This window comes from Doryrhamphus excisus, chromosome 4 (genome assembly GCF_030265055.1).
Source record: "Doryrhamphus excisus isolate RoL2022-K1 chromosome 4, RoL_Dexc_1.0, whole genome shotgun sequence".
NCBI classification, from domain to species: Eukaryota; Metazoa; Chordata; class Actinopteri; order Syngnathiformes; family Syngnathidae; genus Doryrhamphus; species Doryrhamphus excisus.
This window is the reverse complement of record NC_080469.1, coordinates 13,460,386-13,473,277: the sequence shown is the minus strand read 5'-3', so window position 1 is coordinate 13,473,277 and position 12,892 is coordinate 13,460,386. Positions and strand designations below refer to the sequence as shown.

At 40.6% G+C, this 12,892-nt stretch overlaps 1 protein-coding gene across 3 annotated transcripts; it reads left to right on the top strand.

Moving 5' to 3' along the window:
• The first annotated feature begins 171 nt into the window (after nt 1–171).
• On the top strand, nt 172–12,881 carry prkg1l (protein kinase cGMP-dependent 1, like). 3 transcript variants are annotated; one of them, XM_058070815.1, is made up of 20 exons: nt 172–598; nt 859–1,051; nt 1,184–1,304; nt 1,876–2,042; nt 2,308–2,421; nt 4,618–4,723; nt 6,560–6,623; nt 6,737–6,814; nt 6,929–7,023; nt 7,118–7,183; nt 7,252–7,329; nt 7,401–7,500; nt 7,577–7,716; nt 9,332–9,421; nt 9,562–9,703; nt 9,773–9,936; nt 10,486–10,608; nt 10,721–10,783; nt 12,229–12,295; nt 12,389–12,881. In XM_058070815.1, exons 1-20 carry the CDS (start codon nt 575–577, stop codon nt 12,473–12,475), a joined length of 2,082 nt encoding a protein of 693 aa, XP_057926798.1. In that variant the 5' UTR covers nt 172–574; the 3' UTR covers nt 12,476–12,881. The 3 variants fall into 3 exon arrangements, with proteins under 3 accessions (XP_057926798.1, XP_057926796.1, XP_057926799.1); XM_058070813.1 differs by having other exon boundaries at nt 859–1,066; XM_058070816.1 differs by having other exon boundaries at nt 854–1,066.
• Nucleotides 12,882–12,892: the final 11 nt, after the last annotated feature.

Genomic DNA, 12,892 nt, shown 5'->3' with positions numbered 1-12,892 from the left:
CTCAAGGACCTACTGAAAAATTCTAGCCAAAGATACTCTATATGAGAAGAGTGCCTTTGCTATTAATATATTCAACAATAAACACATCGCTCCTAATAATAAAAGCACCCATCATGATGGAGATCAATCTTTTATGCCGCTTATCCATGTTCCCCCTGTTGGTCAGCATTCCAGGTATGAACTTATGGTATCAACCCCTGTATGTGAGTAATGGTCTCACCTTGGGCCACCCCAATTAAACAATTTTGGATCCACCACTGGAGCCTACCCCAGCTGAGTTCAGGCGAGAGGTGGAGTACACCCTGGACTGGTGGATAATTAAAAACACTGCAAATAAAATAGTATCCTATTTATTTACAATAACTAGCATCACTACTTCAGATGTAATCACTTCACACACTGTGTCAACCACATATAGGTCATCATTATACTGTATACCCAGCCTGGCTTTCTGGTCATGTGACTGACTGCCGTTTGAGTCCAGCCCCCCGAACTGAGAAAGAGAGGAAAGGAGAGGAGAGAAGAGGAGGGAGCATCCCTCACTTCACTTGCAGAGGACGTCCGCACCTGTCGAATGGACCGTTTGCTTTGGAGGCTGGTAAATACTTGCTTTATATCAATGTAGCCATTGTGTCTGTCTACTGCATCCATCTATCAATTTGCATGTTCACTACATAATTTACCGCCATCTGTTTGTTTGTTTGTTTGGTTGTTAGCAGGATTATGTAAAAACTAGTTCACCTATTTCCACAAACTGTGATGGTGTACCACATAAATGAGTGACAAATCAATTGTAATGAAATTCCTACATAGCATTGAAACACTGTGTGTATACATCATGTGTGTAATGAAGTACAGGTCATGGGGACGCTTCGAGACCTTCAGTTTGCCTTGCAGCTAAAGATTGAGGAGCTCCGCCAGAGGGACACCCTAATAGATGAGCTAGAGCTGGAGTTGGACACCAAGGATGAACTCATTCGCAGACTCCAGGAAGAATTGGATCGCTATAGAGCTTCTGTGGTCCTGCCAGGTCCTTCTGCAGCCGGCGCCGGTACACATCATGCTGGTTGGGATGATATACTGTATCCTTTTTATTTAAGACTACAAGGGGTAATCACTGTGTGTATGTACATATATATATATTATAAAGTAAATATTTCTGTATATATTTTATATCTTGCAGCCTGTTGTGCTCAAGGTGATGATGACTTGCGGGGAGCCAACAGGAAGACAGTAATTTCTGAGTCCTTCACTCTGGATTCTGCGACCACCTTTTCCCCGAAAATCTCTGACAAAAGCCAGGAGTAAGAGCACATGATGTTCCGTCTGCGATATTCATTCTCAGGAAAAAAAACAACATTGACCTCATTGGTACCTTAAAGGGTGCAAGGGCTTGTCATTGTAACATTGCAATACCTTTTTGGTCTTGTAATAAGTACAGTGCAGCTTCATAGCATGAAGCCGAGCAAGTCCACCTCTTGTATTCTGTGAATCTAAATCAGAGAAAAGTGATAGGAATGTTAGTCATATGTTCCAGGGTCCAACTGTCATCTTAAAACTGTTATCAATAATACACATAAGGACTAAATGGGCATTACGTTTCTACATTTACATTCTATTCTTCTTTTATGACAATTTTGACATACTATATTGCACTTAGCAGCCAGGACTCTTCTTCGATGGCATCATGTTTGAAATCCGTCCATCTATTTTGAGTGGAAAAATGTTTTTCTTAATTTTTCACAAGCTGCCGGGCCTGCCTCACTACGATGTTGCTTTTTGATCAAGAGAAATGGTCTCTTCTTGTACCCCTATTTCTGACTGTGAGTGTCTGCACAATCATACAGAAATCAAACCCCCCTTTTATGCTTTCAGATGTCAGGAGTTGATCCAGGCTGCATTTTTGAAGAGTGAATTGTTGAAAAACCTTGACGAAGATGAAACGAGAGCCGTCACAGCTTGCATGTACCCCACCGTTGTCCATCATGGCTGCTGTGTGATACAGGAGGGAAGCAGCGGCTCTCAGGCTTATGTTTTAGAGGGTAAGTTATTCTTGTCGAGCAACAGCGTTCATCAGGAAATCTGCTCTGTGTTTTGAGAGTGCAAATGATTAGTAACCATATCAGGCTTTGTCCTTAGGAATCCTAATGTTTATGATGTAATGGCTGTTCCCCTATTCTCTCATTATGTTCACTGCACAGAGATTTTATGGTTGGGATGTGTCTGTTTTTATTAACGTTACACTAAAAGGAAATGTTATGCATGCTGCATATGCTTCCTGCCTAAACCAAGTTAATCCCATCACAGAAGGGAGGCTGGACGTGACAAAAGATGGACAGAAATTGCTCACAATTGAACCTGGAGAAGCATTTGGAGAGGTGGCGCTCCTGTACAACTGCACACAAGTCTACTCCGTCACAGGTACCACCACTTAATGTACTCTTACTGTACGTCAAGGCCGATATGACAGGTCAACAGCTGAGGTCCTTGTCAGTACCGATGTTTAGATTAGGTTTGGATGTGACTCATTTCTAGGCAAAGGGATTATCACAAGCAGAGGTCATGCAGACACCAGCACGTCTCCCAAATGCTTTCCTCACATAGGTATGGAATGTAAAACACCTGCTTCCTGTATTGCGAAATGCAGCATTAAAATGAAAACTCTACTACTATAGTACTGAATTTCATTCTGCAGGTTCTTTAGTAAAAGATGTCATCTCTTGTGTCTGGGTTTTGTAGGAAACCCTTCTAAGTCATTCATTTTCTACCGCTTTTTCCTCACGAGGGTCGTGGGGGTGCTGGAGCCTATCCCAGCTGTCTTGGGGAGGCAGAGGAGAGGCAGGGTACACCCTGGACTGGTCGCCAGCCAATCACAGGGCACATATAGACAAACAACCATTCACACTCACATTCATACCTATGGACAATTTGGAATCGAACCCTGGCCCTCCTAGCTGTGAGGTCAGCACGCTAACCACTCGACCGCCGTGCCGCCCCCCCTTCTAAGTCATTTCTAACAAAAAAAAGAGAGGCTGGGGTTCAGCTGAAATTGAAAACTAACTTGGTTTGCCCTTTATATACACTGCACAATTCCCTTTGTTACGTGCTCTTTTCCAATTTCATCATCTTCTTCATGAGTTGATATTATGTGATCTCGGCTGATGGAATATGATGTCACCTTCTGTAAGATCACATGAATATATAAGCTGTTAGTAACATGCAATACATCCAATAAAACTTGTGATGAAAAAGATAATGCTAAGAGTTGTTGACACTGTGAAACTACTACAGGAGAAAGACGATCTCTTCTCATATTTCTATTCGGCAACATACACTTTAGACACCCAACAATATGGAGTGTTAATTTAACAATCTGTTTATTATTGCCGACGGGGTGAAGTGTCTAATCATCTGTTTAATGTGCTGTTTAAAATGCTTGAAACAACTTGCAGTATAATGTATCACTAGTGCAAATTACAACCATAATGATAATCATAATATTCTCCATTGTCAGGCTGCAACTCGTCTGTAAAGCAGGGGTCACAAACTCGCGGAGATGCTAGTTTGAGGCCCCCACCTTGATACCAAAGTTTAATGTTGAAATGACAGCTTAAAGCTGTGTGCACACCGGACACAATTAATATGATTTTGCCCCGCCCATACTGTTACCCTACCCTGTTTACCCTGCCCTGTTTTGCTTTGGATTAGCAATGAAGCTAAAGGCTTATGACGCTGGGTACAAATAAATGCAGGAAATGATTTGGAATAAAACGGAAAATACACGTCAAGATAAAGCATCTCATCAAACATGTTGTTAAAGTTACGACGCTGCTCCCAGATGGAACTGAGTACGATGCTAACTTGCTAATTGGGTAAAATTATTAATTTCAGTTAATTTCATTTAATTTTTTTAGTTTCATTAATGTTCATGTTAAAGGTTAAATAATTGTTAATACTGTACATTTGAATATGAAAAAAATAATTTCTCTACCAACTGTATGTGGTTTCTTACGTTTTTTCTTATTTGCTGTTTTATTATTATTTTACTTATTTATTACTGATTGATTGATTTATTGTCTTTATTCTTAATTTCTTTATTTTTTTTTAATCTTATTTTGTGTACAAAATTAAGATATTTGAGAACAGTGGAATGTTTTATCAGATATTTTGGTGTGGAAAACCGGAACCAAAGTACTGAAAAAGTGTAGGGTATAGCAGAAGCAAAAGCATTGAAGTTTTTTTTATAGATTTTTTTCCAGTTTTTAAAATAATTTTTAATAATTCTGTTTATAATGGTGTAGTAAACCATCAGGTTGCTGTCATCTATCAGATGGTGGATGTAATTAGACAGTCGACTTCTAATGTCCCACTTGCAGGAACCAATCATTGTGTATCATTATTAATTCAAACATCGTCTTCCCAGCTAAATTATAAAAGAAAAGGTTTAATTATAGTTAGGGAAATAAGACAAGATAAAAAAAGTAATTCTCTATAAATAATGTCCTTAATGAATAATAAGTCCTCAGATCTTCCTGTAGAATCTAATCTACTTCCTCCACAAAATATTCTCTTTGGAGAAAGTTGACTGTTTCATCCTGTGCTGTTTTTGCTCCTCAGCACAGCTGGACAGCAAGATTTGGGTTATTGATCGCAAGTGTTACCAGACTCTACTCATGCAACGTGGACACGACAGCCTCGCTCGGACATCTGAGCTGTTACGCAGGTGAATGTCAGTAAAAGGCACGGTTTTTATCCCCGAAGTAATACATGTCAAACTCAAGGCCCAGGGGCCAAATTTAGCTCACTGCAATTTCATCCGCCTCGCGGAAATGTTTGGAAAATAGCATTGAGTTGTCCTACCTCACAGACCTTGTGTAATTCCTCTGGGAGAAGCTCCTGTTCAGTATGCTGCAATTGAGTTGGACACCTCCTCCCGAGCTCCTTACCAAGCCCAAATCGTGATTGAAATGTCACATTTATGGACCGGCTTTTAACACGGGTAAACCTGGGTATTGCTTTTATGGTTTTATTCGTGTCATTATTTTAGTGCATTGTTTTTACCTTTCCGTTGTACAATTTATTATTAGCCGTGTAGTTTTATTGGCTGCTGGAGTACGTTGGGCAGTTAACTGTTGGATATATTATTATATATCTATTATATATTAGATATATATATACTATTGGATATATACTGTTGCTATATTAATACATTTGACCTTAACCTTGTTAAATGGTCTAGTCTTGCCTTCACATGTTATGACTAAATGGCATGATACTATGTACGTGGCGACATGTTAGCATTAAGTCACATACGTAATTGAATGGGAATGTTAAAGTTCAACCGTTTTTTTAAAATAGCCAGACAGCCAATCAGGAGCAGCGGTGAGGAGCTGGAGTGAGGGCCTCTGAAAACAGAGACAACACAAAGAGGCGGGAAAAGCAAGGAGGCAGAAAGTTGTGTTTTGTCTCCAGCGTCACAATTACATCGGCATCTGGTATCAAAGCGCGATTTCTTGTTTTATAAACAGGGGCCCATTTAGTCATTTGGGGGCCCAATGACTATGTGATCTGGACCACTTTTTTCATTAATTCATTCATTTTCTACCGCTTATCCTCATGAGGGTCGCAGGGGTGCTGGAGCCTATCCCAGCTGTCATTGGGAGAGAGGCGGGGTACACCCTGGACTGGTCACCAGCCAATCACAGGGCACATATAGACAAACAACCATTCACACTCACATTCATACCTATGGACAATTTGGAGTCACCAATTAACCTAGCATGTTTTTGGAATGTGGGAGGAAACCGGAGTACCCGGAGAAAACACACACATGCACGGGGAGATGCAACCTCCACACAGAGATGGCAGAGGGTGGAATTGAACTAGGGTGTCTTAGCTGTGAGGCCTGCGCGCAAACCACTTGTCCGCCTTGTAGCAGCACTTTTTTCCTGCTTTGGAAATCATCTACTAACCACAGTGAATATGAGAAAACTATCCTATTTCTTGAGCTAGATAAAGTCCTTAAAAAGGGGGATTATTATTACCTAACAAGTGAATCATCTCAACATTTATACAGTAATTGATAAGAACATTAAACAACCTTCAATATAGTTTGGCACCTTAATACTCACATCTTTGTGATGAAAAACTGAGTCACCCTCAGTTTTTATGAGACGTTTGGCCCTGGCAGTACAGTATCGATAGTACAGTATGTTCCAACAACAGAAAATAATATGGCATTAGTGAGCTCCATTGCTGTAAAAGTCTAAATGTCTAGTCTCTGATGGATGCATCCATTGCCTTAAGGAGTCTACATAGGACGTTGGAGTTGGTACATTGGTAGTACTGTTGGAATGTCCTAGTCCAAAATGTTTGATTAACTGGTGTGAATGTGAGTTTGAATTACTATATGTGTGCTGCGATTGACTGGGGACCAGTCCATGTTGAACACAAAGTAAACTGCAAGCTTTCTCACTGCTCCTAAATGGTAAAAGTGGTTGGTTGGTTTTTCATTGTTGTTGTTTACAGTGACTAAATGAAACATTGCTTGTGTTTGTAGTGTTCCCTCCCTGCTGTCCTTACCCAAAGATGCCATCATGAAGATGTGTGATCTCATGGAGGAGGTACAGATTCAGCATAAGATCTACATCATCTGTGATCATCACTTCCATTATTTTTCCTATTCCCTCCTGTTTTGCTTGATTGTTTCCCAGTCTGTCTTTATGTCTCTCCACAGGCTCACTACACAGAAGGTGACTACATCATTCGACAAGGGGCCTCGGGGGACACCTTTTATATCATTAACAAAGGCCAGGTAAAGTCGGGCCAAATGAGGGCCAAATGTCAGCAAAGCTTTAGAAATGTCTCTGGAATGGTGACGATTGAATGTGTCACCCTTGTTCATTGCGAGTCTGTCTTGATTGGGTAGGTAAAAGTCACAGAAAAGAAGCCAGGAGATGAAGAGCAAATAGTCCTATCCAGACTGTCAGAGAGGCTGTGGTTTGGAGAAGAAGCTTTGTGGGGGTGAGGAAAGAAATGAATGTGGTATTTATTCATTTGTTAGTGTCACATGCTATTTCTACTATTCAATTGAATAAAATGTCTTTTTCGTCTTCAGAGAGGATGTGAGGACTGTGAATGTGATTGCGGCCAGCGATGTTGCATGCCTGCTCATTGACAGAGAGTAAGCCACTTGATGTGCTTTGGGAAAATATTTTGTCAAGTGTCTGCTAATATATATCTGTCTTGCAGGACCTTCAGAGACATCATTGATGGAATAGTGTTGGACACTAGTCATGCGATGCAACAAAACATGGGCTGCAAGGACGAGTGAGAAGAATGATGTCTGTGTTCTCCATCCAAACAAAGCTGCAACTCACTATGTTGTCTTGTGTGAGCAGGTCGGAGATCAAGGATCCTGCCTCCCTCTCATCTTCCACCTTAGCTGATTTTCAGATAATCGGCACTCTGCGAACAGGAGAGTTTGGTCACATAGACCTGGTGAGCTTCCATCTTGATGCATGCTGCATTTTCAAAAAATGATGTAATGTCATCGATTGATCGGTGCCTCTTCCAGGTGCAGGTGAAGAGTAACGTCAAGTGTCTTTATGCCATGAGGATCCTCAAGAAGACGCTGATTATCCATAACGGTCTGAGAGAGCGCGTCCTGAAAGAACGAAACATCCTAATGGATTCTCGTTGTCCATTCCTAGTCAGGTCTCCACCCTTCTAATTGGGATTGTTTTGATTGCAGTGCGTGTTAATCATCAATAGAAAGTGCAGCCCAAGCATACTAACATGAGGTACACCCGCAGAATGTCATGTAATCCAACAAAAGAATGAGCATATTCAGCAGTATTACATTGTAGTTGTAATTACAGTAACAAAGAGTAACAAAGAAAGATGAAACTCAGACCTGGGGGCCAAATCTGGCCTTCACTGCAATGTCATCCAGCCTGTGGACCTGCTTGGAGGTGGTCCACCTCAGCAACCTTATCAAACAAAATGTTTACAGCGATCTGCGACAGCGATTCCTCCGGCAGTTTAATTTGAAAAGATATTGTACATAGCACATAAACCATTCTTATCCACCCATCCATTTTTTGTACAGCTTATCCTTACTAGGGTCGCGGGTATGCTGGAGCCTATCCCAGCGAGAGGCGGGGTACAGCCTGGACTGGTCGCCAGCCAATCACAGGGCACATATAGACAAACAACCATTCACACTCACATTCATACCTATGGACAATTTGGAGCTTTTGCCTGGGCATTGAGTGAATGACAAAGAGGTTGTCGATGACCAATAACTTATTTTGAAACAAACAACCATGCCAAAACAACCATAGTCGTATATTCGCAGACTATCGTAGTACTAGTCAACATCTTCAATCAGGAATGAACGAACACGACATAACTTTAAAATAACAAAGTATGTCCACATAAAAACACATTCAGCAGCTGAAAATTCAACCACAGGGGTGCATTATATTGGTATGTTCCAATCTCGGCACAGCTTGTGTTGGGAACCAGGATAAAAGATGTGTAGGCTGCTTACTGACCTAGTCGTCAATGCTAATCTGACCATGAATTATCGGGACATGTCCTATCATGTTCACAACTTCACACATCTGTATGTGTGTGTGCTGATGATGTACTGTATAGGAGTATTGATCTCAATATTAGATTTTTCCATGAGAAAACATCTTGGCCTTTGGGGCTAATGTTAGTTTAGAACTTAGGTTCTTAAGTCCACCTGCGAACACAGATAACTGTGGGAAGAAACCGGCGTACTCACAAAAAAAAAAACATGCAATCACTGAGAGAACATGTGTGTTCTACACAGAGTGGTCCAAAACCATCACTGAAGATCACTGTTTCATTTAAGTCTTTAACCCTTTAATAACAACATTAGCTTCCCCAGTTGCTTCTTTTATCACAAGGATGGAACTTATTGTTGATGTAGACTTCCTGTACATCCATATTCATACTTTGCAATGAGTTATTTTTTTAATTCAATAATTTTTCTCACCTTCTTTATCAATTTGCTGGCACCCGCAATCTTCTTTGACCCCATGGTGGGGTATTTAGCGTACACAGTACACCGTAAAAAAATGTACAGACTGAGTCTGCAAGGTTAGTATAATTCCTAAAACAATACCTCGAAACATGAATACTGCATAAAAGTTGTATTGGATTATATATATAATGCCAGTGTACCTGATGTTGTTGCTGTGTACTGTAGTCCTATCACTGAATTTCTTTTCTGAATGAATGAATTTCTTTTTTGTGTAAATGCAGCTCATCTAAAAAAATGTTCCATTGTTAATTCAAGGTTGCATAAAACCTTTAGAGATGCTGAGTGCCTCTATATGCTGACCGAGGCTTGTCTCCATGGTGATCTTTACAGCCTGCTCAAAGACAAGTACGTACTTTCGAATTGACAGTAATTAAGACCTTCACCGATACATGAAACACTTGAGAGAGATTTTGCCCCTGAAAGCTGTTGCACACTGACGCTTTCTCTTTGTGTTTTCTGCATTTGTACTGATTCACATACCTCAGAGGATTTCTGGACGAGAGCAGCACCAAGTTCTACACCGCTTGCGTCACACAGGCCTTGACCTTTCTTCACAGTCGAAATGTCGTTTATAGAGATGTCAAGCCTGAAAATGTTGTCGTGGATGAGCGTGGTTATGCTAAACTGGTAAAAGGACAAAATAATTCCCTTCACATTTTGTCTCATAATCTGATCCCTGTTTTGAATCTACATTAGATTGGCTCTAGAAGTTTGAAGAAGGTGGAAGTAGGGAAGAAGACGTACACCTTTTGTGGTACTCCAGGCTACATTGCCCCTGAAGTCATCTTGAACAAAGGCCACAGTGTATCAGCAGACTTCTGGTCTTTGGGGGTTTTTGTGTTTGAACTACTGACTGGTGGGTGAGTTTCACACCTTGTTTCATCTCACACGGTTTTAAACACAGTGGATCTTCGAAGTCTCGACACAGTTTTTAACTGATATTATTATAAGCAACTGAGGTGCAATCAATGGAACATCCTCCTTATAGTAAAAAATTATGTATTAGCAGTACTTCCATCCATCCATTTTCCTCCGCTTATCTGAGTCCGGGTCATGGGGGCCGCTGTCCCAGTAGGGAAGCCCAGACTTCCCGGTCCCCGGCCACCTGTTCCAGTTCCACCGGGTGGACACCAAGGCGTTCCCAGGCCAGCTGTGAGACATAATGCCTCCAGTGTGTCCTCGGTCTGCCCCGGGGCCTTCTCCTGGCTGGGCATGCTCGGAACCCCTCCCCACCTCTCATCTGGGAGGCACTAGTCGGGACTAGATACCCGAGCCACCTCAACCAGCGGGTCGACGCACCATTTTCTATAGTCACCCAACAGCATTGACATGTAGACAACACTCAACTGTACTTCATATGACAGATAGAAAGAGGAATGTATTTGGACTTTGTAGATTTGTGTCTCCAGGCTTCCGTTCAGTGGCGTTGACCCATTGAGGATTCTCAGCGAGACCGTGCGTGGCATTGATCACATCGACTTCCCAAAAGCAATCAGCAAGAGTGCCTCCATTCTAATAAAGAAGCTGTGCAGGTGTTACAAAATATGTCCTCCCTCAAACACCAAAGATGCTCAGTGACATCTCGAATGACACATTCTGATGCTGTACTTATTTTTTATGTCCCCTTTTTGCTCTGTTGCCAAGGCGCAATCCCTCAGAGAGACTCGGCAGTCAGAGAAACGGGGCCAAGGACATTCAGAAGCACAAGTAAGACTGCAGGTTTATTACGCTGTCAGAGCTTGGGATAGAAAATAGTACATTAACATTCCAAGACTCATGGGGGTTACTGTCAAATGCATAGGACAATGAAATCCTAACATCTAAGGAATTAAGAACGGGGAAATACTCTTGATACTACATACTTCCCATACTGATCGCAGCAGGTGAATCATTTAGACGTGCAATGCAAAAAGCGTGCAGGCCACCCCGTAAATGCATCAATTAACAGGGCTGATATCAGCATAAAATATGTATTATATATCACCGGTATTACAACATGGGGTATGTTGCTGCTGTGCTTTGTAACATAAGGTGGCCAGAAATATTTCAGTATTGAACAAAGCAAACCTTGTTCTCAATCAGAAATCACTCCACACTCTTTATTGCTCTCTGGTTCTACCATATCTTACTTATTGTGTGGAAATATGGGGTAATAATTATAAAAGCAATCTTCACTCGCTAAATGTACTGCAAAAAAGGTCAGTAAGGATAATTCACAATGGCGCCTACAGAGAACATACTAACTCCTTATTTCTAAAATCACAAATACTTAAACTTGCTGATATAGTTAATTTTCAAACACCTAAAATAATGCATAAGGCTAAAAACAACCAATTAACGAAAAATGTCATCCAATACTTCTCTACAAGAGAGGAGAAATATGATCTCAGGGAGGAACTAAATTTGAAAAACTTATATGCTAGGACTACGTTAAAAAGCCATAGCATTTCAGTATGTGGAATCAAACTATGGAATGGATTGAGTAAGGACCTCAAACAATGCACAACGATGAGTCAATTCAAGAAACAATACAAGCAGTTGATGTTTGCTAAATAGGATGAAGAGTCTTGAACCAGTCATGATGTTCTATATATATCTTTATATTGACACTTACTATGGTACCCATTATGTCATTGTATGGTCATATCACCTCGTACTTGGGTACGAGGTACATTATTACAAAAAACAACAATAAAAACCTGTTCTGTATTATGGAAAGCAGGAAGTGAACAAATGTAACAGTTACTGATTGTAAAAGTACCAGATGGAGGGGTAGGATTTAATAAGCTTTGCTTCTTCCTACTCCTTTTGGACATGTGGAACTGTGAACTGATTATGTGATGCATTCAATTGTAATCTGATGCATGTTCAAATGAAATAAAACCATTACCATAATATACTTCTTAGTAAGTTACCGTATTGTTGAAGAGAGCCATAGCAATGTTTTGGCTGTGTGCACTACACTGTGATTGGGTTAGTGTTTCCATCACGGCAGACCATCAGAATGGTCTTATAGCCGTGCAGCAAGTGCAAACCAGAATAGACATACAGTATATTAAATTGCATCAAACAGATGTCTTCTTCAAAGAACCACATTTGAGGGAATATAGTGTTCTTGAATAACAATAAACAAGTGTTCTGTTTTTCATTAGATGGTTTGAAGGATTCAACTGGGATGGACTAAGTAGAGGAACGCTAAATCCACCACTCACCCCCAAAGTAAGCATCAGGGTTTTTATGCTTGTCAGTTTGAAGATACATTATGGCAATCTATGCTTTTCTTCACTGATTTTGTGTTGCTTTGTCTTTAAGGTTAAACACGTCTTAAACAGCAGCAGTACTTGTGGTCATTACACCGGAGATGCAGCGGAGCTGAGCACAACATGGGAGGATTTCTGATGGATAAACATCACAGACAAGGCTATTTTTAGGGTTCATTATCAAGAATAATTCACTGCCACCACTCCCACTGCCAGGAAAAGGTTATTATTACATTTTATATTATCAGCAGATACTGTATAATTAAACACATCCCTTGAGCGGAGGTGTTTTTTTTAATTAAAAAATATGCCAATTTATGTCATTACATTTGGATGCAATAAACAGCTCTATCACAAGGTGAATGGGATTTAATTGATCATATTCAGCAACAAGGACTAAAGACATCAAGGTTGCATATTAGCAAATCCATTACTTAATTTTTATTCCTAGGTAAAATGACGCTGTATTAGTCTCAATTATTGTTTTAAAAGATGCCAATTAAATAGAAGTGAGGTCGATTTCGTGGACATTTAGAGCTAAGAGACTGCCAGTGTA